Genomic DNA, 26,587 nt, shown 5'->3' with positions numbered 1-26,587 from the left:
CAGAGAAGAGGTCACAATTATTAGGTCAGGAGCACCTTGAAGCATTTCTTTTTCTTTTCTTTCTTTTTTTTTTTTTTTTTGAGACGGAGTCGCCCGGGCTGGAGTGTAGTGGTGTGATCTTGGCTCACTGCAACCTCTGCCTCCTGGGTTGGAGCAATTCTCCTACCTCAGCCTCTCGAGTAGCTGGGATTACAGGTGTGCGCCACCACACCCAGCTAACTTTTGTATTTTTAGTAGAGACGGGGTTTCGCCATGTTGGCCAGGCTGGTCTTGAACTCCTGACCTCAGGTGATCCACCCACCTCAGCCTCCCAGGGTACTGGGATTACAGGCATGAGCCACTGTGCCCAGCCGAAGCATTTCTTAATGGTGCTTCAGTGTCACGAGTATTTGTCACCTGGGGAGAATCCAGCAGAATGGGTTGAGCATGATTTTGGACTTCCAAGTAAAAAAATAAAACAAAACAATAAGGATGAGCTGAGCAAGTTTGTTGTCCCATAGGGTCAAATTTCTTCGGCATATAGACCCAATCTCCCTGCTCATTAAGGTAATATGGAAAAACATGACCACACTTAAGCCAGAGGTTCCAATTCTGTCTGCAGCTGCATCTGCCAGACTGCCTCACACGTTTCCACATGTTTTTCATGTATGTGATCTGAACAGTATTAGATACTGTTGTAGCTGAAATGGCAGAAAGAGGGGTGGGAATGTGGGGATCACAGAAGGCAGGATAAATTCTGAGCAGACCAAAACCTCAGCTTTACAAATCCAGAAACTCAATTTTATCATTTGATTAGGCTTCTGAAGGACTGACTGACACTAATATATAAACCAGAAGGCCTACTTATTCATTAACATTAAAGGAGCTATCTTTCCATGACTGAAATACTCATGCCTGCTTAGAAGACCCCCCATCCCCCATTCACACCACCCACACATGCACACATACCATCCACACTTTCCTCTTCTCATGCCCTGGGATTAGGGTTCCTAGGGACAACTTAATTAGTACCTCCTGGTGACCATTGACTCAGCATATAGATAACTGGGTACATGCATAGGAAAAATACAGCAGGTAAAGGAAAAGCTAGACAAATTGTTCCTTCTCCAAAATGATTTCACTTCTGTAATAATTACTTTTTTTCTCCCAAATAACATCTTTCTCTTTGGGCAATACTGGATAAAGTCAGATAAATTCTTACTTTTAAATATCTGTGTTTCTGGACTCTATGTTGACCAGCCTCTTCCCTTCTGCCTTCAAAATAACTGGAGATTTGCTTAGAGCTTTTATCAATTGTGTTCTAGACTTCAGGATTTATACAAGCGGGCATTTGAATGGTAGGCATGTGGATGGCACTGGGTATCTCTTAGTGTAAGACACTTCTGCAGAGATGGTTGCTGTTCTTTGGTGCTGACTTTCCTTGTCCCCCAGTTCTGGTCTCTACTCCTGACAATATCACCGAGAGGTTAGACAGTGTGGAACCGAAGATCAAGATCCAGCTCATAGACCTGCCTGAGTGCTCGGCTCTCCCATGAGTTTGTGGGCTGCCTGGGAAGAAGGGCTCTCAAAAGACTGCAGTGACAGCCTTGGCCCACTTAACATTTGTGCCTTGTGCTGAGCTGGATGGGGTGTTCTTGTGTTTCTTGTTGACAGTTGCCTTGTGACTGAGCATCTCAGCATATATTTTATTACCAACTAACCCACTAACCATGTGACATCCAGTAAGTCACTTTTCTGTGGGCTTCAGCTTCTTCATCTATAAAAGAAAAAGAGAAATTTGGAAGAAATTAGCTTTACTGGTCTCATCCAGTCCTAAGACTAACAAGGTATTTATTTATTTAATATATTTATTTTATATATACTTATTATACATTTAATATATTTAGCATATAATGTAATATAATACAATACATAGATTTAATATAAAAGGATTTATTTATTTAGGTTTTGGTGTTTTGTTTTGTTTTGTTTTTGAGATAGGGTCTTGCTCTGTCACCCAGGCTGGAGTGCAGTTACATAATCATAGTTCACTGCAGTCTTGAACTCAAATAATCCTTCCACCTCAGCCTCTTGAGTAGCTGGGACTACAGGCACACACCACCAAGCCTGGCTAGGTATTTATATTCACAACTTGCTTTAAAATACAATATTTCATGGAATCCCCATAATTCCCTATTTACGTATGAGGAGATTGAGTCTTAGAGAAGATAAACAACTCGTTATTGTTGTTGTTTTGAGATGGAATCTTGCTTAGTTGCCCATGCTGGAGTGCAGTGGTGTGATCTCAGCTCACTGCAACCTCCACCTCCTGGGTTCAAGTGATTCTCCTGCCTCAGCCTCCTGAGTAGCTGGGATTACAAGTGCATAACACCACAGAAGGCTAATTTTTGTATTTTCAGTAGAGATGGAGTTTCACCATGTTGGCCAGGCTGGTCTCAAACTCCTGACCTTAAGTGATCCGCCCACCTCGGCCTCCCAAAGTGCTGGGATTACAGGTGTGAGCCACTGCACCTGGCCTAATAACTTGTTTTAAAACATCCACCTAGAAAATGGCCAAACCAGGTCTCAAACACAGTCAGGCTCCTCATTTTCTTAATCACTAACCCATAATGTCTCCAGGGGCCTGGACCAGGAGGAATTCTAACTTCACCCACACCCTTGAGAGAGAAAGTGCAGCTTTCCGGCTTCCTTGAACCCCCTTCCTCACTTCTGCCTTCTCAGAATCTGGACTGCTTTCAACCTCTTTGTGTTCTTTCTGACTTCTCCGTGTTCTCTCTCAGCCTTCTCTATCTCTCTTTTTCTCCTTCTCCTATGCCTCCCTCCCTTGGCCTTCTCCCTCCCCTGCCCTCCCTGTCCCCAGCTGAGTGCCAGCCTCTCCTGGTAAACATCGCTGGCTTCTGCTGTTATAAAGATGTTGCCACACACTCCTGAGTGAATCTGTGGGTCAATGAGGGTGGGGAGATGGTGTCCAGGTGTGGCCTAATGACCAGGTTGGTGGTTTCCAAGCACCGGTGAAGGATGGCCTGTACTGGAGTCACCAGTGGTGGGAGAGGGGTATGATTTATAATGCAGATTCCTGGGATCCAGCCCATTAGGGTCGGGGTGAAACTTGGAAATCTGTGTTTTTAAAAAGCTCCCCAAGATGACTCTGATGTGTAGCAATGTCCCCACTTCACTGTTGGGACTTATGCCCCCTAGAGACTATCCCTGAGGGGTAAGCCAGAGAGCAACCAAGTATCCACAGGCTTACCTGCAGGGTTGTCTCAGGTAGAGGCCATGTGTGAAGATTGTGGAACATCAGTTGGTAAGTTTGACCACTTGCTCCTTCCCCATCCTAGGTGTCAGTGGTACATCTGGCTCAATAGCAACAACTCCCTGCTCCTGCTACCTTTGGACACGCAGAGTGACGTTAAGTCTTCATAGGGAGAAGGTGGTGAGTAGAAACATGTTGAAAAAGGCTTCTTAGGGACACAGATATGAAAAAAAGTGTTAGAAAACACTGGTTTATGCAAAAGGGTCTGTGTCTCTGGCTGAGAAGTTATAATTACACCAAGTGTTCCACATCTTTTCATTTTGCATCTCTGTGCCCAAAGACAAAGGAGTCAAGGTTTGAACTCTCTTATCATAGTCTCTTCATCTTGTTAAGTAAGAATGATCACATATGCTCTGATTCTGCAGTTGGAGTGAGCTCTCTTCTTTAATTGCATAGCTCTGGTCATTTTTTCCACTCATTTGGCACTTAGCACTTAACAAACAGTGACCTGGCATCGTTTGTATGTATCTGTTCTGTCTTCATAACTAGATTATAAAGGCTTTTACGGTAGAGACTACATGATCATTTGATAGTTTATGTACTTATTCATCCATAAAACATTTATTCAGCACCTCCAGGCATGGGGCTAGATACTAAAGAGGCAAAGATGACGAGACATAGTCTCTGACTTTACAGACATCTCCGTAAATAAACAGTTATGAAATGGTGTAACCAGCGCAATGATACAGATATGTGCAAGTTGCATAGAGAAGTATTCTCCCCAGCTGGGAGGATGCAGTGCTTAAGCTGAAACTTGAAGGAAAAAGGAAGAAGAGGAGTTCTCCAGATAGAGATGGCGTAGGGGCCAGAAAGATGATTCCAGGTTGAACTAGAAGCTTCTGATAAGCCTGGGGCAATGGCACATGTGGGAAGGGACTGGAAATGAGACCAGGCCAAAGCATAAGGATCCTTGAAGCTTATTCTAAAGGCATGGATTTTATCTACAAGGCTGTGAGATTCCACTGGATAACTTAAATTAGTCAATATTATGATTAGCTCTCAATTCCCAAAGCTCATCTATCTGTTATTTGGAAAGGAACAGATGAGTATTGGAACTTGATTAGACATGTGTCAATAACTCAGAGTTGGTGATACCTGAACAAGGGCAGTGGGTGGGGATGGAGTGGAAAGAACTGCCTGGAAAGTTTACTTGTGGCAAACTTAAAGTACTTACTTATTTATTCTTATTTATTTAATTATTTATTCTGTTTTCTGTTGCTATAATAGAGTATCACAGGCTGGGTAATTTATAAAGAACAAAAGCTTATTTGACTCACAGCTCTGGAGGCTGGGAAGTCCAAGAGCATGGCACCAATATCTGGTGAGTGAGTGGCATCGCAGAAGGCATCACATGGCAAGTGAGTGCATGAGAGAGAGAGAGAGGAAATTGGGCAGACAGAGGAAATTGGGCAGAACTCATTCTGTTTATGAGGGACTCACTAAGTACCCATTCCTGTGATAATGGAATTAATCCATTCTTGAGAGCAGAGCCCTCATTACCTAATTACCTCTTAAAGGTCCCACCTCTTAATACTGTCACTGTGGCAATATTACATTCCAACGTGAGTCTTGGAGTGGGTATTCAAATCACAGCAAAACTGCCTTTGAAAAAATTATAACAGGCCAGGCGCGGTGGCTCACGCTTGTAATCCCAGCACTTTGGGAGGCCGAGGCGGGTGGATCACGAGGTCAGGAGATCGAGACCACGGTGAAACCCCATCTCTACTAAAAATACAAAAACTTAGCCGGGTGTGGTGGCAGGCGCCTTTAGTCCCAGCTACTCAGAGAGGCTGAGGCAGGAGAATGGCGTGAACCCGGGAGGCGGAGCTTGCAGTGAGCCGAGACTGCGCCACTGCACTCCAACCTGGGCGACAGAGCGAGACTCCATCTCAGAAAAAAAAAAAAAAAAAAGAAAAAATTATAACAGTGAGAGAAATCTAACCTAACTGACTCCATCTTGCATCTAGACTCACAGGCTGACTGTCCTTGCTCATTTCTGAGCATAGGCCAAGCTAACCGTGGGAAGAATTTAGTTTATAGTTTAACTTTGAAGCAAGAAAGATAATAGTCCCTCCCTAAAACTGACTCCCTCCTTGTTTGGAGACTGAAACTACCTTTGTTTTTCTTGTTTTTTTGTTTTTTGAGACAGAGTCTCACTCTGTAGCCCAGGCTAGACTGCGGTGGTGCAATCTCTGCTCACTGCAACCTCCACCTCCTGGGTTCAGGTGATTCTCCTGCCTCAGCCTCCTGAGTAGCTGGGATTACAGGCACGCACCACCATGCTCAGCTAATTTTTGTATTTTTAATAGAGACAGGGTTTCACCATGTCGGCCGGGCTTGTCTTGGAGTCTGGATCTTAAGTGATCCACCCACCACAGCCTCCCAAAGTGTTGGGATTACAGGCGTGAGCCACCATGCCCAGCCTGAAACTACCTTTGTAAGACTAATGAAAGGCCACAAGATTAGGTGATCATGGCTCTCTGCAGCCTTGACCTCCTGGGCTAAAGGGATCTTCCTGCCTCAGCCTCCAGAATAGCTGAGGCTACAGGTGCACACCACTGCACCCAGCTAATTTTAAAAGAATTTTTTTGTTTTTTTTATTGGTAGAAATGAGGTCTCACCATGTTGCCCAGGCTGGTCTCGAACTCCCAGGCTCAAGCAATCCTCCCATCTCAGCCTCCCAAAATGCTGGAATTACAGGCATGAGTCACTGTGTCTAGCCAAATTTCTGGTGTTTATAAGCCACAAGTTTATGGTATTTTGTTATAGCAGCCTGAACAGACTAGTACAGGAGAGAGGTAAGGAAGGTAGTGATGGGGTCGAGGGTTAGTGGGAGGAGAGGAAAAAGGGGGACCTCTAGCATAGTCTCCGAGAATGGCAGACGCCCAAGGATTATGCTGGAGAATATGCTTATTTCATTGTTTGTCAACGGTTAGCTGATTACCAATGAACCAGAGCAGAAGACCAGACGGAAACCATGACACCCACCCAACCATAGGTTTGGGCCTCCTCCAAAACCATTTCCTTTCTGTATGTGGATTCAGTGGGCTGGATAGAGAATATAAGTAAGCCTCAGGAGGCCCCCTCCACACTCTAGAGCCTGAGGTGGCCCTGAGTGAATGGTCATTCCTGAGCCTTTTGCTTCTGCCTTTGATCAGACCTACTTTCAGTTCAATGGGAGGCTTCGAGGGTCATCTGTACCCAGGGCTGTCTTTCTTCTTCTATGGACTTTATCATGCACAACTTGTCTCCAGAGCCTTGATATGCAATGCCCCTGTCCAGCATCCACCACGCCATCCCTGGAGCAAAGGAAGATGGGCGAGGCTATGGCAAATATACTACATTGGGTTGGTGAAGATACTGAGTGCCTGCATTTTAGTAGCCCAAGAGTTGCACAGCATTCCTAGACAGTTTGTACTTATCAGCAAGATGTATCATCAGAGAAACTTTATGTTCCGCAAACAGTGGCAGCATCTCACTCTCTATATGACTTTCTTGCTGAGTGGGTGTGTAGACATGGTGAGCCAGAACCTGCTGCCCAAGAGATGTGCTGCTCTGGAGCAAGGTGCCCAAGCTCTGGGCATGTTCATATTTCTGCCCCTGATGGTGTCTCACCTGCAGGACACAGAAGGAGTGGAGCTTCAGTCTCACGTGCTTCTCACCCAGGCCATGTTCCTGCTGACTCTGGTGGTGACCGCAGAGCTGTGGGCTCCCAATATGCCACTGATCTGGATCATGAAGGCCTTTTTGTATATGATCACAGGCTCTTGGCTGATGCACATAGGCTTTATGCTGTTCAAACCAATCTCTGGCTATCAATGGATGGATGATGACAGAAATGACATTATGTTTGTCACCACCTTCTTCTGCTGGCATGTGATCTTCAGTGCCATTTTGATGATCTGGATCTATGGCTTCTCCTTTTGGTGGTATTGCTACATTTTTGTTAAGGCCTGAACCTGGATGTGCCACAATTGGTTCTCTATTGCCTGCATACTCCAGGACATCTGGATGAGAAGTTGTGGGAGGTGGAGCTGCCAGAGAGGATAATCCTGCATCCTTCTTTCAGAGGTGTCTCATGCTGAGGCATCAGACTTCTCTGGGACAGGCATACCCTCCTTCCCCTTCTGGTTTCTCTCAGTCTCATTTCCTGAGCAGTGTGCAGAGGACAGGAGAATGAAACAAGGCATGCAACTATGGCCCTCACTCTTAGCTCCCCAAGTATTTCCCTCCCCTTCCCTCTCTCCTCAATTCCAGCAATAGTAATCTGTGTGCCCTGCATGTCTCTGCATCCCTCATTCTCCTTCCATGAGGATATTAAAATAAATTCATGATATCCTGGCTTTGGGCCTTTTTATAAATATCCTTCACCCAGCACATAGAATTCCTACGCTAGTCATATTTAGTACGTAATAATCTACCCATTACAATAACCACCTCCTCATTCTTTCTTGTTCTGGACCTCTTCAATGCTCATATTGAAGAGACTGTTTTTGACTCTACAGATCTCCTAGAATGTTCTTGAGGTCTTTCCTTTGATTACTTTGTGATTTATCAAATGAAACATGGGACTCTTGAAGGTAACTTCTTCTGCAGGATTTTTTGTTTGTTTGTTTGTTTGTTTGTTTTAGACAGGGTCTCACTCAATTGCCCAGTTGGAGTGCAGTGATGCAATCACCACTCACTGCAGCCTCAATCTCCTGGGCTCAAGCAATCGTCCAATCTCAGCCTCCCAAACGGGTCTGCAGGTGCAAGCCATCATGCCATGCCCAGCTAATTTTTTATTTTTGTAGAGATGAGTTTTCCCTATGTTGCCCTGGCTGGTCTCAAACTCCTGGGCTCAAGTGATCTACCTGCCTCTGCCTCCCAAAATGCTGGGATTACAGATGTGAGCCACCATGCCCAGCCCTCTGCAGGGTTTAATAGAACAAAGCAACACCCTGCATGTAGTGAGAGCTCAGAGGCTTGTCTGCTTCCAGACTTTCTTCAGCCCTGTCTCCCCAAGTGTAGAGTCTAGAAAATTCTTCTTCCAGGCCTTTCAGCTCACTGCTCTGTACATATCTTATTGATTTCCAAGCAGTAAACTCATCTGGAACCACTCCTTTGTGGTTCTCATGTATAATAAAGTTCAATGGCTTGTTTATGCTCTCTGTATTTTTCTTTTTAATCCTCACAAATGTCTTATCAGGGAGGTTTAGAGGTGAGTAATCTAAAACTCAAAAGGGTTAAGAAAGTGGCTTAAGGTAGCTAGATATTTAGCTATGTCACACAATGCTATAGCTGGGTGTCAAGGAGGGTAGAACGCCAAGTAGAGTCAAATTACTGAGGACTTGCAAAGAGTGCCCCTTCATGCCTCCCATTCTGCTGCTCCCCTGCTTTTTTTTTTTTTTGAGACACAGTCTCGCTCTGTCGCCAGGCTGTAGTGCACTGGCGTGGTCTCGGATCACTGCAACCTCTGCCTCCTGGATTCAAGCGATTCTCCTGCCTCAGCCTCCCAAGTAGTGGGGATTACAGATACATGCCACCACACCCGGCTGATTTTTGTATTTTTAGTAGAGATGGGGTTTCACCATGTTGGTCAGGCTGGTCTTGAACTCCTGACCTCGTGATCCACCTGCTTTGGCCTCCTAAAGTGCTGGGATTACAGGCGTGAAGCACCGCTCCCGGCCACTCCCCTGCTTTCTTCAGGACATGAAGAATCTGTCAAGCTTTCCTCACTCCTGACAAGACTAAAGCATCCAGTTAGGATAGAGGAGGGCGGGATGAGGGACTCTAGAGGGTTATCATCTTTCTTGTTTCCTTTTCTTTTCTAGTTCCTAGAGCAAATGCATTCTTTGGTTCTGGCCCTACTCTTCCTTTTTAATTTTCTCAGTCAAAAGCGAAAGTGCAGCAGGAATGAGTTGTTTGGTTGTCAGGGACCTACACCCCCTGGTTTTGGGGGTTGGTGGGCATTCTGAGTTATTGCGGGGGTGGAGGGTGCTTCCCAATGTCATTGAGAGGTGGGGGCTCAGCCACGTCTCAGAATATGGGATGGCATGCGTGTGCTGGATGTTCGGCATGTGACCAGCAGGCAGCTGCCACAGAAAGCTGACACCTGCATTGTTGGAATGATCAGGCAACAACGCTGCTCCCCACTAGAGATAAACAGGCGTCCCTTGAGTGGAAGTAAAATATACCTAGGTGCAGTTCAGATTCCGTGCTTCTCTCTGGTCCTGGGGACCAGTGGAGCTCTGCAGCACCCCCTGTAGGTTCTGCCCTTTTCCTGGTTGTCACCTCTGGCACCCAACCCCTTGTTTCTCCCCAACAACGTTGGATATAATTGCCTTGGCCAAGCCTTGCAGCTCCTCCTTCCTCTAGCTTTGTTGAACCTCCTCTAGTACCCTTGAAGTTGAGGGGGCAGGGAATCTGCTCCCCTGTACATGCTTTCCCATTGATATGGTAAAGTTGTTTTCTACTTCACTCAGGCCTCCTCCCGATTTTTTTTTTTTTTTTTTGAGACAGGGTTTTGCTCTATCACCCAGGCTGAAATGCAGTGGCGCCATCTCAGCTCACTGTAGCCTCGACCTCCCTGGCTCAAGCAGTTCTCCCGCCTTAGCTTCCCCACAACCCACCCCCTAGAGGTGGAATTACAGGTGGCACCACCACACCCAGCTAATTTTTTTTTCTGTTTGATTTTTGTAAAGACTGGGTCTTGTCATGTTGCCCAAGCTGGTCTCAAACTCCTGGGCTCAGGTGATCTTCCAGCCTTGGCCTCCCAAAGTGCTGTGAGCCACCACCCCTGGTGACACCTCCCCTTTTTGATATTAAGAGCATATTTTAGATTTTTTTAACCTAAAATTGACTTTCTGTTTTTTGCTATGATAATCTGACCTCATCTTGATGCAAGATCTTTGACTAATAGAGGAAAAGTCATCTGCAAGTGTTGGGAAGCAAAACCCAAGTATTAGTATTTCAAGATATTATTTCTCCACAAAGATGAAAGTTGAAGAAATACCAAAATCACGTGTTAACCCTTAGACCCGTTTCATTTTGAGTACTTTTGAAGCCTTGTTAAATACTAATTTTCACTCGCGTCCATGTGAAGAGACCACCAAACAAGCTTTGTGTGAGCAACAAGGCTGTTTATTTCACCTGGGTGCAGGCGGGCTGAGTCCGAAAAGAGAGTCAGTGAAGGGAGATGGGGTGGGGCCGTTTTATAGGATTTGGGTAGGTAAAGGAAAATTACAGTCAAAGGGGGGTGTCCTCTGGCGGGCAGGGGTGGGAGTCACAAGGTGCTCAGTGGGGGAGCTTTTGAGCCAGGATGAGCTAGGAAAAGGAATTTCACAAGGTAATGTCATCAGTTAAGGCAGGAACAGGCCATTTTCACTTCTTTTGTGGTGGAATGTCATCAGTTAAGGCAGGAACCCGCCATCTGGATGTGTACGTGCAGTTCACAGGGATATGATGGCTTAGCTTGGGCTCAAAGGCCTGACACTAATAAATTCATCTCTTGTAGTAAATGATTGCCTCCAAACATTATATCTCACAACATGTATCTTCCAGGTAAAATAATATTAGCAGGCGCCTACAAAGCTACAAAGAATTATAGTTAAGGCCAGATACGATGGTGGAATAGGCAGACTTACTGTTTTGTAAGTCCCTCTCCTGGCCCTGGCAGTAAGGACATGGATATCCTGTCCTAGACTCAGCAATCAGCTCCTCCACCCAGAACTTTTATGTATATATATTTATATTTATAAATTTATATTTAATTATGTATTAAAACAGACTTACTATTTGGTTGATAAGGGCCTTTCTGTACTTCTCATGTCACAGCAGGTGTGAGCACTCTGACAGTGATCCTAATTACTTTGGAAAGTAAAACGAACTGAAGATTATGTTTGGGGAAAAACAAAAACAAAACCTTCAAATTACAGAGTGGAGTTTTGAAAAGAAAAGTGTAATGTTCAACACTGTGCACCAGAGGGCACCATATTTACATGAGCCTGGAAAGGGAACTTGCTCCCCATTTCATATTGAATGACCCATTTAAACGAAGTGACAGAGGGATAGAGAGAAGAGCAGGAAAAGTATATAAGCAAGTATTGTCCAAGCACCCAGTAAACATCATGTAGTTCTTCTTCCTGTTAAACTTAGATGCATATGACTAAGCACAGAATCCAGTTAACATAGAGATACGTGTATCTCAAAAAACTTTTGGTCACTCACTCTCTGACCTTCTTTTTTATTTAGAGTGAAAATTTATTGTGTGAGTCTTGGAGGTACTATCTCCCACTATGGATGCCAGAGGGGACCAAACAGTCCCTCTCCTGGCCCTGGCAGTAAGGACATGGATATCCTGTCCTAGACTCAGCAATCAGATCCTCCACCCAGAACTTTTATGTATATATATTTATATTTATAAATTTATATTTAATTATGTATAATGCATATTTAATTTTAAAATTACATATATGATATATACATTCGCTTTTAAAATTTAAATATGATATAGACATTTAATTTTTAAAATTAAATATATGATACAGACATTTAATTTTTAAAATTAAATATATGATATAGACATTTAATTTTTAAAATTAAATATATGATATATACATTTAATTTTAAAAATTAAATATAAATTAAATATATGATATATACATTTAATTTTAAAAATTAAATATAGGCCGGGCGCGGTGGCTCACGCTTGTAATCCCAGCACTTTGGGAGGCCGAGGTGGGCGGATCATGAGGTCAGGAGATCGAGACCATGGTGAAACCCCGTCTCTACTAAAAAATACAAAAAAAATTAGCCGGGCGTGGTGGCGGGCACCTGTAGTCCCAGCTACTCGGAGAGGCTGAGGCAGGAGAATGGCATGAACCCGGGAGGTGGAGCTTGCAGTGAGCCGAGATTGCGCCACTGCACTCCAGCCTGGGCGACAGAGCGAGACTCTGTCTCAAAAAAAAAAAAAAAAAATTAAATATATGATATATACATTTAATTTTTAAAATTAAATATATGATATATACATTTAATTTTTAAAATTAAATATATAATATATAATTAAATATAGAATACATACACATTTAATTTTAAAAATCATTTTTTAATGGGGGGGAGTCTTACTATGTTGCCCAGGCTGGTCTCAAACTCCTGGACTCAAGTGATCCACCTGCCACAGCCTCCCAAAATGCCGGGATTACAGGCTTGAGTTACCGTGACCAGCCCAAAACTTTTCATCTTGAAGGAAGACTCAGAAGCTCAGGAGCAATGAGAGGTTATGCATGGCAGTGCCTATGACAACAAACACTCAATAGTGGTGGTGCTGGCAGTAGTGGCACAATGGGGACAACCACAAATGCTGAAAAAGATGTGTTGTAGTTAAAATTGGTTCTTATTTCTACTGGAGGTCGTGTTAACCATCAAAAACAAAATAAGTATATTTATCATAATAGGCAGTTGAGCCCATGTGGATATCTGAATGATCTAACCCACAGATTCTTTGTAGTGGTTATTGATCATGGAGTCCTTAAAAAATGTGTGTTCATTCAATAAGATTCTACTGGAGAGTATAAGCTCTGTGATGGCAAGGATTTTAGACTGTTTATTCAGTGATGCATCCCAAACACCTAGAACAGTTTGTGTCACATAGACCTGCCCGATAAATATTTGTTGAGTGAATGAACAGGAGCCTAAAATGAGCCATCGTGGTAGAGAATCAGGCCCCCATCCAATTTTCAGCCCTGAGTCAGATCTAGAAGCTCTGAAATAAAAAAAAAAAAAAAGCATTTTACCAGTTAAGAAGAATCTTGCAATATTTTGCAAGTATTTACCATGAATATTCTTCTTAATCTTTGCCAAAGAGACCTGCTGTCATTTCCAGAGTAACTGTGCACTTGGGAAAAGGAGATGCCCAGAGTTTTGCAAACAGGATCAGATCTAGTAAATGTCAGATTTGAGATGTGAATGCAGCTCTATTTCATTTAGAAACCAATTTTTTTGTTTGTTTGTTTGTTTTTGAGACAGAGTCTCGTTCCGTTGCCCTGGCTGGGGTGCAATGGCACGATCTCAGCTCACTGCCTCCCAGATTCAAGCAATTCTTGTGCCTCAGACTTCTGAGTAGCTGGGATTACAGGTGTGCACCACCACATCTGGCTAATTTTTTTGTATTTTTAGTAGAGAAGGAGTTTCCCCATGTTGGCCAGTCTGATCTCGAACTCCTGTCCTCAAGTGATCCACCCACCTTGTCCTCCCAAAGTGCTGGGATTATAGACGTGAGCCACTGCATCTGGCCCCAATATTTTCTATATTTGCCTGATGATAATAATTATCTGGGGGCACTTGGAAAATATACAGACTCCTGAGCCTCACCCCTTCTAAATCAGAATTGCCAGGGGACGGTCCTGACAATTTAGGTTTTTAACAACAACCCTGTCAATAAGGTAATTCTTATTACCACACATTTGGGAGACATCTGGTGCCCTTTTCTTTTGGGAACTAGAAGGTCATGAAAGGGTCAGGGATCTAACCATTATGCATTTCAAGATTTAGCCAGTGATACTGGCTTTTCATCTTTACCGTTTTTTAGAGTGACCCCATTTGGTCGTTAATTGCTCCAATAGTCAGCCTTTTTGAGCTGTGGGAAAGACGGTGGGGCAGCAATTAGGACTCAAGGGTAGGTGCACACAGCTTGATTGTAAACAGTCTGAAAGCATTCCATCTTAAAGAATGTGAGCATATATTACTACTGTATATGCCATTATTTTAGAAGGAGACCACTCTATTTTGCAAAAGAGGTGATAATTCAAGGAATAATACGACATTGTAGAATCATGCAATGCTTCACACTGAACTCTCTTAAGATGTATGCATGTTAAACTGACTAATTAATAAGGTGAATAAGGTAATTGATAACAGATTGAAGAAGTATGGTAAGCTACAAACTCATCTTGCAATACATAAAACATCAAGATGTACAGCAAGAATCTCTTCTCACTAAAATCACTTTAAAATGCAGTATTTGGTCTTTATATATTCTAAAGAAAGTACAGCACTTTTTCAAATGTAAGTGATATTTTACTGACGATTCATTATTAACAATAATCCTTCCAGTTTTCAGTTTTCCCTCAACCCCCCATATGAAAGCCTTTTGGGCATTATATAAGCTTCCCTACAATCCCAAGACTTAAAAACCCTCTCTGGGTGTGACACTGAAGAATTCTATTCTCAGTAATTCTTGGCTAAATTTTGAAGGGTTATAGGGTTTTTGGTCTTTCATCTTAATATTTACTTCCTATTAGGGAAGAACAGGAGAAATGAAGAGTTGTTTAATGAGAAAACCAAGTGCCTGAAGAGCCTTCAGAGAAAAGGAGTTCAAGCCTCTTGGAAGCTGATGTTTTAATTTTAATTTTTTAAAGATGAGGTTTCACTCTGTTGCCCAAGCTGAAGTTCAGTGGTGTGATCATAGCTCACAGCAGCCTTGAACTCCTGAGCTGAAGCTATGGAGGTTGATGTTTTAAATGGGCAGACTATCCAGGAGATACTGCTTATTAAAATTACATCAAATGTAATCATTTACAAGACCCTTAGGAGCTGAGTTTAGCAATGCAAAAGTCACCCTAGCATGGGAGAGGTTGGACAGACAAGAGATCTTGGGCACAGTTATAAAGAACTTGTCAAATAAAATAGTATGAACTAAAGGCTTAAGTATAGGAGGAGTCTTGTATGTCCAAGGGGATTCAGCAGATTAGGTAAGATAAAGACTTATCTTCATATTAAGGCCTACGCCAGAGGTAAGTAGGTCACTGCCAGATAGAATCTGGAACCCCTTAGAGAAGGTGTCATTACGTGTTCACAATGGATAAAGTTCTGTTCGCTGGGGGGTAATTCTGCCCCTAACAAATTACTGTGTCAGGAAGAGCATGGCAACATGAGCAGTGCTGGTGAGTCTCTGCGAGGGAGGTCTCCAAGGCCTTGAGTCTCTCAAATAAGGCAAACCATTCATCTTCCCAATTGTTAATAGATCTGAGTCATTCAGGGGCACCATGGGTGACTTTTATGTTATTCATGCCTTTGTTTTCCTTCTCCTTCTCCTTCTTCCCCTTCCTTCTACCTTCTGCCACCAGATCTTTGAGGATAGTACAGAGCCTTATTAATAAGACAACTAAGGCAAGAGGGAGGAAGTAAAATGTGGATTGGGCCACCTCTCCTCCAGAGAGAAGACTGGTATGGGGTTTGAGATTATGCAGTGATTTCATTTGTTGCCAAGTCAATATTATTATGGTGTGGAAAGCCTTATTATGGTGTGCTAAAAGCCTTCTCAAATTATTAGGAAGTTTGAAGGCAGAACAGGTAAGAAGGAAAAACAAGAATGGAGAAATGAGAGGATGAGGAAGGGAAGGATGTACAGAGCCTTGTCTCTATATCTCCTTAAGACTGTTTTGTCAATGGCAAGCCCTAGCATAGTCAAGCCCCTTGCCACCAGCAGTGTGTGTAGCTATGAAAAACAATCACTAGGGAATTTCTGGCAAACCCCACTTTTCTGTATTCAGATGGGCTCAGTAATGTACTCATTCAACAAATCCATGTTAGACTCTACGAATGATAAACAAACAAAAGTCCAAAAGATTGAAAATCATCAGCTGGGAGCGTTGGCTCACCCTTGTAATCCCAGCACTTTGGGAGGCCGAGGCAGGTGGATTACCTGAGGTCAGGAGTTCAAGACCAGCCTGGCCAACATGGTGAAACCCCATCTCCACTGAAAATACAGAAATTAGCCAGGTGTGGTGGCATGCACCTGTAATCCCAGCTACTCGAGAGGTTGAGACACAAGAATCACTTGAATCTGGGAGGCGGAGGTTGCAGTGAGTTGAGATCATGCCACCGCATTCCAGCCTGGGTGACGGAGTGAGACTTTGGCAAAAAAAAAAAAAAAAAAGATTGAAGATTATCTTTTGAAAGAACAATTTATTCCACATTTATAGAACTTAGACATTGTGCAAACACTTTTAGAGCCTAGAGGAAGAAAGGTGAAAAAACAAAATCCCTCCTCTCACACGCTCAGTCTGATGAGGAAGACAAATATATCAATGGATAAAAACAGTAAGACTTGTTAATTGTAATAATGGAGGATATACGTGATGGTATAGGGAGATAGTGATGAATTCTACCATTGCGGTAGATTCTACCATTCTTGGTTCACCAAGAAGATTATATGTAAACCAGTTCTTAATGGATGACTATTAATTTGTGAGCTGACTGTGCTTGAGAAAACATTTTAAGCAATGGGAATATGGGAACAAAGACATGGAGGTTTCAAGTGAGAGTACCTAGCACATGCAGTAAACAGCAATGCCTTGGCTTAGCTTGCAAACAGGAGGCAGAGTGTGCGGAGAGGCAGGAAATGAGGCTGGGAGGAAACTCAAAAGTCAGATGGGGTAAAGCCTCAGATACTATACTAGAGAGTTTGGACTTTACCTTCTAGGACATCGAGGAGATTTTGAAAGACTTTAACAATAATATCAACAGATTATGGTGGCAGTACGTGGAGTGTGGTTGGAAGGGCAAGAGGTGGGAGCTAGGGAGACCATTTAAGAAGCTGATGCAGAAGTCTAGGTGAGAGAGCATAGAGGCCTGTAATGGGAGAGTAACTTTATGGATGGAAAGGAGAAGACAGATTCCAGAGATAGGTACAAAGAGAAACCATATAGCATGGTCCCCCATTGCATGTGGTGGCGTGGAGGGGAGAGAGAGAGAACAAGAGAGTAAGAGCAAGAGTGAGAGAGATTGAGAGTGAGGGTGAGAGTGAGAGACAGGGACAGAGACAGAGAGAAGAGTCTCAGTTTTCAGGATTAGATAACTTATTGAATGATGATTCCAGTAACTGGGACTGGGAATGTAGGAAAAGGAGCAGGTTGGGAGGCTTGGATACATTGGACACGTTGAGATGAAAGTGCCTGATGCATATGCACGTAGAGCTGGCCCACAGCTCATGTATATTTAAAACCAGAGTCAAGAAGAGAATCCTGGACTGAAAACACGATTTTGGAATCACCCATATGGAATAGATTAAATAAATCAAGGACTGCTTATAAAAAGAAGAGCGGAAGGCTTGGGAGGGGTACAGATAAAACACACATAACACTTGACAGCAAGAAAAAAGATGTATGTGAACAGAGGGCAAGTGCTGATACCAGCTGTGTCACTCACAACAGTGTTTGTCTGGGTTTCCTTTTTTTGTTTTTTTGAGACAGAGTCTCACTCTGTCGCTCAGGCTGGAGTGCAGTGGTGTGATCTCAGCTCACTGCAGCCTCTACCTCCTGGCTTCAAGTGATTCTCCTGCCTCAGCCTCCCAAGTAGTTGGGATTACAGGCTTCCGCCACTATGCCTGGCTAATTTTTGTATTTTTAGTAGAGACAGGGTTTCTTCATGTTGTTCAGCCTGGTCTTGAACTCCTGGCCTCAAGCAATCCACCAGCCTCAGCCTCCCAAAGTGTTGGGATTATAGGCATGAGCCACCGTGCTTGGCCAGGAGTTTCTAATTCTATTTCTATTATATGAAGCCAACAACCACCAGTGTCATCAGGAAAAATGATTGTTTAGTTTTCTTATATCATAACTACATGTTTGTGACTGCATGGCACTTACTGTCCTCATCAGATGCTTAGGTTGAGAGATGAGCTTAAGGCATAGTATTCGGACCCATTTTTCAGTCTTTCATTATGAACTTTGGGTATGACTGAGTGATGGTGGGCCATTGACAAAACAATTAGTTTATTATTCACTAGCTGAACATTGTGCTCTAAGGAGCATAGACAGTAAATTAGAGGAAACTCTAATTTACTAAAGGAGTTAGTTGCTTCATTCACTGGAGTCTCCGTGTTTGGCTTTATGACATTCAATATTTATCTTCTTGAATTAACTTGGGCAGCACGATGATCACACCTGAGCGAAGTAATAAGTATGTTGCATGATCAAATTAATATTCAAGAAAGCTCTTGTCAGGCAATAATGTTGGACCAAACCTACCAAGTTGAAATTTGACTGGAATAAATGTACATTCCTGCCCTTGGTTTCTGAAATGTGACTGCATAAGTAAAAGCATAATGGAGTTAATAGTGTAATATGAGAGCCCCCAAAGCTAACCCCATTTCAGGCCCCATTACACTAGCATCAGATGCGACCTAGGCAAGAGTTCTCTTATGTTCTGCTCTGGGAAGCATTTGAAGTGTTTCAGTTGTGAGTACCACTCCAGCCAATGAGAGAGCCAGATGGAGAGAAGGCCATGTGAGGAATGGGTTGAAGAATTGCTTGGTGACTAGCTAGCAGGGTTGGAGGTAAGCAGACGTCTGTGATGTCTTTATAAATACTGGAAGCACTGTGCCTTTTAAGGGGACTTAAGTGAATTCTGTCAAGCTTCAGAGGGCATAATTTTTACATATAGAAGGTAAAGGAAGACAGTCACAGTAGGAAAAAAGAAATCTACCACTTCACCTTCTTCATAAACGGAATGGGCATACCTGAGTCAGTGAGCTCCCCACAGCTGGGAGTGTTTAAGCAGAACGATATTGAAAAAGAGAGTCCTGGAGAAGGGGAGAAATTGAATTGGATGACCCTAAAGGCTGTCATCATGCTGAGATTTGGCAATGTGAAATGATCCATTCGATTGCTTCATTTTCTGAACCTGAATGCAATTCTGGTTCATGTTTTGTTTTTTTATTTCTCTCTCTCCATATAGAGATAATTGGTTCTACAAATCTTATAATTCTGCTAGAGGATGAAATCTTTGCCGATTTTTTCAACACATTTCTTTCCCTCCCGGTAAGCATTCTCAGATTTAAATACAAATATTTCATTAGCAGCTGAATAGTGAAACTCACAGAGATGAGCAACTTTTTTTCTTTGTTTGTTGTTATTTGGGGTTTTACTAAATTTCTTCTTAAATAAAAATCTCTTTTAATTTGAGCAAATAAACATGATTCAGAGCCACCTTTAAAATCTCCAAAAGCTTCCCATTGTTGATGTCATCAGATCCTAAATCCCCAGTCTCCTTACTTGCCTTTACCTGTCCAAAGTTACTTCTCATCATACCCTCTGCTGATTGCCAGTGCTCTGTTGACAGAGGTCTACCCTCACTGGGTACCCCTGGCATTCCACCACCTCTGAACCTCTCCTTCGGCTGTGTTTGTTTTCTGCCAGGAATACCTTTCCCGTAGTTCCACCTATGAAAATCTTAAATACTCTTCAAATCTCTGCTTAAATTCCATTCTCCTTAAGGAATTCCTAGGTCCTCAGCATTGGAACCTCCTGGTGGGAACTTCTCTGCTTCTGAGCCCCTTGGCACTTTGCAACTCTCTTGAGTTGCGTGTGTGTGTGTGTGTGTGTGTGTGTGTGGCCCCCAGTAGATTATGAGACAGTGAATTTCTGCAGGACAAGGACTGAGGATTATTTATTCTGCTCTACTCCCTTTACCAGATGTTTAGTGCATAGAAATTGTTGTTGACTGGAACAAGCCTATTTCCCTAATCTATGCAACTAAAACAAACCTCAAACATCAAAGTATTCTTAAACTCAAACCTGGACTTATCCTGAATCTTTTTTGGTTTAAATCCTTGGTGACATTTTAACACTGGTGCCTTATGAATTGTGGCTCATCTTGATGCACCCTTTCCCATAAGATGGTATATACTAAAAGGCGAAATTTCAGTCAAGTGGGAAAAGCACCCTCTATATCCCACACATGGTTATTGGGTGGTTACTTTGTGCCAGCCCCTGGGCTGGGCTTAATATTGGGGATGCACATATTAATGACACCATCCCTGCATCCCTGTCCTCATGGAATTCCCAGTCTAGTGTGAGAGATATTTATTGAAATTCTGGGTGACATGACGGAAGTTTTTAGGAGGCAGTGGGGGTACAGTACTCACGAGAGAGAGAGAGATCATCCCTACCTGGAAATTCAGGAAAAGCTGACACAAGACAAATATTAAAAGACAAGGAGGTACTTGACAGCTAACTGGAAGCAGAAGGTGAGGAGGAAAGGATACATAAAGAAATAGGAGGAGGCCGGGCACGGTGGCTCATGCCTATAATCCCAGCAATTTGGCAGGCCAAGGTGGGGGGATCACCTGAATTTGGGAGTTTGAGACCAGCCTGGCCAACATGGTGAAACCCTGTCTCTACTAAAAATACAAAAATTAGCCAGGCGTGCTGGCGGGAGCCTGTAGTCCCAGCCACTCGGGAGGCTGAGGAACGAGAATCACTTGAGCCCAGGAGGCGGAGGTTGCAGTGAGCCGAGATTGCACCGCTGCACTCCAGCCTAAGTGACAGAGCGAGACTCCACCTCAAAAAAAAAAAAAAGAATAAAAATAGGAGGAAAAGACTAGGGAGTGAGTAGCAAGAAAAGCAAAAGCATTATAGACAGAACAGAGAAAGTAAAGGCACCAAAGAATACAATCCTTTGACACTTTGGGGCAAATTGTAAGTAACTCAGGAAGGCTGAAGAATGGTTGTGAGGGTGAGACGCCACAAGAGATAAGCTGCACAGGCAGGCTGTGCCAAGCCCTGGAGATCAGGCAAACTATGCCTAGGAGTTTGGACATTACCCTAAGGCGTTAGAGAGCCATCGAAGGATTTGAAGTAAAAGAGTAACATGTTCAGGCTTTCATCTGAGAAAACTACTCTGCAGAGGTCTGGCCGATGGGTGGGCAGGAGACCTTAATGGAGGAAGGGAAAGGGGTCGTTTCAATCATCTAGGTGGGAAGTAATGAGGGTCTAAAGGGAAAGGGGAGAGGAGGATGGGATAAGTAGAGGAGACTGTTAACAAAACAAAATATAGAACCATGTCACTGTTTAAATGTTGGGCAAGGTGGTAACAGGAAGAAAGGAAGCAAGGGTAACAGGCTTGGGTGCTTGGATGGATGGTGGTGTCAGGCAACAGGATTAAAACGAGGATAAGGAAAAGGTTTCTCTGAGAGTGGGTCTTTTATGTGTTTCTCACTCTTACTATTGTCTCTGCCACTGTCTTAATGAAGGTTTCAGAAGTAATCTTTTTTTTTTTGAGACAGATTTTGCTCTTGTTGCCCAGGCTGGAGTGCAGTGGCACAATCTCAGCTCACTGCAACCTCCACCTTCTGGGTTCAAGTGATTCTCCCGCCTCAGCCTCCCAAGTAGCTGGGACTACAGGCATGCACCACCACGCCCAGCTAATTTTTTGTATTTTTAGTAGAGACGGGATTTCTCCATGTTGGTCAGGCTGATCTCAAACTCCAGACCTCAGATGATCCGCCTGCCTCAGCCTCCCAAAGTGCTGGGATTACAGGCGTAAGCCTCCACGCCCGGCCAAGAAGTAATCTTAAGACCCGTTAATCAGTCAATTCACCAACACAATTAAAACAATTCACAATAATGTTCTAGAAACAGAGAGTGATGTGGGGAGGGGAGTTCCAGCCAAGAGTATAAGAAAGTCCTGGCCACTTAGGCAGCTGTGGCCTATAAAGAAAGACAGCAGTAGTAGTTCATGTTGAATACTCCTTAAGTTTACAAATTTCTACCACTTAATTCCCATAGTCACCGTGTGCAGTAGGAAGTATTTTCCCTTTTTACCAACGGATCTCAGAAGTTAAATGATTTGCTGTAATCCCAGCACTTTGGGAGGGCGAGGCAGGCGGATCACTTGAGGTCAAGAGTTCAAGACCAGCCTAGCCAACATGGTGAAACCCAGTCTCTACTGAAAATATGAAAATTAGCTAGGCGTGGTGGCACATGCCTGTAATCCCAGCTACTAGGGAGGCTGAGGTAGGAGAATCGCTTGAACACGGGAGGCGGAGGTTGCAGTGAGCCAAGATCATGCCACTGCACTCCAGCAAAGGTGACAGAGCCAGACTCCATCTCAAAAACAAAAACAGAAACAAAAGTTAAATGATACGCCTAAGATCACACAGTGAATCTAGGGCAGTTCTAGGAGCTGACCAGGTCTGCTGGCTCCAGGCCTGATGTGTTTTCCACATTAGCCTGTGCCCTCTATGGTATAAATGTCGGGTAGTGAAACTGCTTCCAAATCCCACTCCCACATAATCTCACAACTTCACAGTCCTACTGCCACTCCTTAAAGGTAGCTTAACACACCACTCAGGGTGTGTTGTGTTACACACTGAGTGCAGAGCAGAGAGAGATCCCTAAGGACTGAGTCTCCTTTACAGACTTATAATTGTAACATGCAGACAGCAACATCACCTTCCTTCAGCACCTCACAGCCAGTGTGACAAGGGACAAATGGGATTGAGGGAAGAGGGCCATAGACTAACAAAAGTGTGAGGCTGTTCATCTTGGGGAGATGGTCAGACTGACATGATGTGCTGAGAGTTCAGCCAAGAATTGGAGCTTCAGCCCCTCTAGTTTTCTGCAAATACTTCTGGGACACTTTGAAGACATTTTGTTGCCCATGGTGAGACTGCTTAAGTTTACATATCTGTAAACATAGAAGTCCTTTCCCATCCATTTCAAAGGTGGTTGCCTAGGTGACAGTCTCTTTTCCATGACAAAAGGGGATGGTATCCTAGAATTACATTATCAATTTTGGACACCCTCAATGCCTCCCTATGTAATTTGTATCCCCAGTCTCCACATCTTTAGTCCTCTCTGTCTTCTCCAGTTTAGGTAAATCCAAAGCTATTTTTCACTGGGAAAACGTTTTAGACATTTGCTAAGTCCAGGGAGAAAAGTGAATACTGAATACACAAAGTAAATACGTTCTAATATCATGGACCTTGGCCTTTGCACACAAGCAAATAGCTCTCAGGTCGGCTCAGGCTCCACAGGAAAGATAGCTCCCAGGTTGGGGCAGGGTGGAGCCAAAAGATAAATGAATCTTGCAATTCAGTCTGTTTAGAGCTTGTTTGCATGTGTGCAGGGCAAGTTGATGCAGTAGAATAAATTTAAGAATTAATGTCCCTTGAAATAAAAGAGCCATGGAACCTCCCTTCCTCTGTGGCTGTAGATGGACTGTCATATACATGAAGAGAAGCTCTACTCCCTTGACTGTTTCCTAGCTTTCTTTTGCAGGTTTTTGGTCAGACACCATTTTATACTGTTGAAAATTCACAGTGGAGCTTGTGGCCAGAAATACCTTGTAACTTGGTGAGTAAAATTATTCAGAGGTAGAGAGTTTAGGGTGGGAGAATGAGGGAACTATAATTGTTTTTTGTTGTTAATTTGTTTTTGTTTTTGAGATGGGGTCTCATTCTGTCACCCAGGCTGTAGTGCAGTGGTGCGATCTTGGCTCACTGCAACCTTTGCCTCCCTGGCTCAAGCAATCCTCCCACCTAAGCCTCCCAAGTAGCTGGGATCATACAGGCATATGCCACCATGCCCGGCTAATTTTTTGTATTTTTGGTAGAGACGGAGTTTCACCATGTTGCCCAGGCTGATCTTGAGCTACTGAGCTCTAGCAATCCACCTGCCTCGGCCTCCCAAATTGCTGGGATTACAAGCCTGAGCCACCGTGCCTGGCCTGAGGGAACTATTTGAAATGTGAATTGGGAGAGGGAGAAAAAGAGGAGGTCCAGAGGGTAACTATAGGAGAAACTGTAAAGCAGGTGAGTAGAACAGACAGCATCAATCCAGGTCTACATTTCTCCTTTTTACATTTTTTACCTCTTATCCCAAGCAATTGCTGGTGAATTCTTTCCATTATATTCTAGTCCATAGTTAGGAAATGGGATTCTCACATCTACCATGATAGGTTAGACACTTGGGAAACTGTGCTGAGAAGAACTTTAAGGGCACATCTGAGCAAGAAAGAGTGTGGGAATTGACTGGCAATGTCTGTGATGGGTGTGGGATGGGAAGTGGCAGCCCATGGGCCACATAATTATTGTCAGTATGCATTATCAGATATAGATCAAAATAAGATGCTTCTCTGCAATTTCTAATGACTACTCGACTATTCTCCAGAGGGATGTTTTTCTCCCAATTTTTTTCTTTATGCCCTTTTTCTTTTTTCTTATTTTTCCCCTTGTCCCCACGCCTGTTTTCCTTTTCCACTATGTAGACCTTAGACTTACCAATGGCTTCCACATCCCCTACAAGGGGGCATATGGGATCAGAAAGACCACTCTAAACCCTGATAACAACAAGGTTTTTCTTTCCATGAGTTCTGGAGAGTTGAGAAGAGACATTCTATTCTGATGCTTACATTTGATTTCCTAAGGATAACCCTGAAAGCTGAAAAAAATTATCTCCTTTCTCTGTGGCTTGATCCTTCAGGAATATATCCTGTATTCTAAACGATGTTATGTGTGAATCTTTGTTTTTGTACCTGTAGTGTAATTGATAGGGGTTAGGAGTTTGTTAGAAATTATGAGTGTGTTTACAAAGAAGCAAGTTGAATAGAGTTATGATCTGACATCACAGACCCAAATCTTTTCTGCTTTTCTTCTGTCAAGCAAGACTTAGATGTTTTCTTTAACAACTTCACTCAGGGATAAGAAAGAATTTTTTCATGAAAGATCAAGCTTTTTATTTTCTACCAATCCACTTACTTCTTTGCAAGCCTCTGCTCCTCTTTGATACTTCTTTTTTTTAGGTCCAGGTTCCAGGTTTATAGAAATTATTTTTAATCAACACACCTCTCCTTCTGGCCAGACACTGCAAGTGTGAGGCGATTAGTTGCCCCTTACTAAGTTGTATTTTTTTTAGCAGTTCAGTTTCATTTAGCATTTTTGTTTCCATTTTGCTTTGACTCTAGATTGCCAAATACAAAGGGTTATTGACCTGGTTGGAAAAATACCGATTACCTTTCTTCTGTAAAACAAATTTGTGTTTCCATTACATTCTCTGTCAGGAGCTCATCAGTTTCATTAAGTCCCCAGAAGGAGGTAAGCATTGGTGTGCGTGTGTGTCTGTGTGTGCGCAGAAATATAGGAAGTCACATTTCATAATGATCTTATGCAGGTCAGTACTATAGTAAGGTATAAATATTGGCTGAATTTATAGATATGTGCATAGCCTAGCCCATGTTATGGCAATAGGTAAACTCTTAGCCTGAAATATTGGTATCAAGAGAAATATGCAGGAGGCTGACAGACTGGGCTGTTTATCTCACTGTAGCCAGAAATGAGAAAATTAATGGCGGCTGCAGAACATAGTAAAATTGCCTAATCTAGAACCAACAGATTTCACCACATTCATTTCTACCATCTGGTTTAAGCCAGCAGAATTTTTTACCTAGTTAATGAAATCATCTCTTAATTTGTCTACTTGCTTTTACTCTTGCTCTTTTGCTCATAGAAGCCAGAGTGAGACTCTTAAAAAGTAATTGGTGGTGGTGCTGGAGGGACTCCTAGGAAGATGATGAAATAGAAAGCACTAGGAATCTGTTTCCTCATCCAGGCAACAATTGCACTGGCAGAATCTATATGATGTAAATATTTTGAAACTCTGGAATCTATTGAAGCTTGCAACATTCAGGGGAAAGTTTAGACAGTAAATTGTAGTTGATCTCATTCAGTTTCAGCTCTTTGCACAGTAGCAGCTACTTACCCTCAACCCCAGCCCCATGGCACACAGTTGTGCACATGTTCCTGGGGCAGCTTACAGGAGCCAGGGTGGGCAAAAAGAACCTTGTCTTCCAAATATTAAGGATCTGTGCTCCGATTGCTGCTTCTGATCACAGAAGTACAGACAGACGTGGGCAGTCATTGTTGTTGTACTTTCCCATTGTTGTAAGCCCCTTTCCCTCTAGCTGAAGCGACTATTTAGGGGATTTACAGAGCTGACATCTTCCCCCTTCTTCATTTTCTTTTTTTTCCTTTTGGGAGGCAGATCTTAAGGATTAGGACATTCAAAAACAACTGCATATATGGAGAAAATTAGAAAGTAACTGCCTATGCTTAAAGAAAGTTGCAGGCTCAGAAAAGATATAGGAAGACAAGTTTACACCTCAGGCCAATTCTTGGCACAGAGATATCCTACAATAACAATAAAAAAAACCCAAAAATAATAACAACAAAAAAAACCCCAGCAAACTCTGTGAAAATGAGGGAATCTGATTTCCAGAGTTAACACATCATTAGGTTCAAATATTCAGTTTTTAACAACAACAACAAAAAAAATTCAGAAGGCACACAAAGAGGAAAGTATGTCTAATTTAAAGAAAATAAAGATAAACCTAAAGAAGCTGTCCTTGAGAGAGTTCTGAGGGCAGATCTACTAGATAAAGACTTTAAAACAACTGCCTTAAATATGGTCAAAGAACTAAAGGAAGATGTAGAGAAAGTCAGGAAAGTGATAAATG

The 26,587-nt window shown here is 42.9% G+C and overlaps 2 protein-coding genes across 2 annotated transcripts in view; both read left to right on the top strand.

Moving 5' to 3' along the window:
• Positions 1–6,487: 6,487 nt before the first annotated feature.
• Positions 6,488–7,270, top strand: LOC105738759 (transmembrane epididymal protein 1-like). Its single transcript, XM_012501942.2, has one exon. The coding sequence runs from the start codon at positions 6,488–6,490 to the stop codon at positions 7,268–7,270; it is 783 nt and encodes a 260-aa protein (XP_012357396.1).
• Positions 7,271–15,224: 7,954 nt separating this feature from the next.
• Positions 15,225–26,587, top strand: part of RGSL1 (regulator of G protein signaling like 1) — a 112,673-nt gene continuing 101,310 nt past the window's right edge. Inside the window, exons 1-4 of the mRNA XM_030818424.1 lie at positions 15,225–15,237; positions 19,031–19,113; positions 23,356–23,430; positions 25,040–25,169. Of these exons, the coding sequence (XP_030674284.1) occupies positions 15,225–15,237; positions 19,031–19,113; positions 23,356–23,430; positions 25,040–25,169 (301 nt within the window). The remainder of the gene's footprint in view (positions 15,238–19,030; positions 19,114–23,355; positions 23,431–25,039; positions 25,170–26,587) is intronic.

The sequence above is a fragment of the Nomascus leucogenys genome, chromosome 9 (genome assembly GCF_006542625.1).
Source record: "Nomascus leucogenys isolate Asia chromosome 9, Asia_NLE_v1, whole genome shotgun sequence".
Taxonomy (NCBI): domain Eukaryota; kingdom Metazoa; phylum Chordata; class Mammalia; order Primates; family Hylobatidae; genus Nomascus; species Nomascus leucogenys.
Note: the sequence above shows the minus strand (reverse complement) of the source record. Positions and strands in the feature narration are given on the sequence as shown.

Bases quoted from the DNA above. Each gene is read 5' to 3' on its own strand.
- LOC105738759 (XM_012501942.2), top strand. From the start codon at position 6,488: ATGGGAGGCTTCGAGGGTCATCTGTACCCAGGGCTGTCTTTCTTCTTC.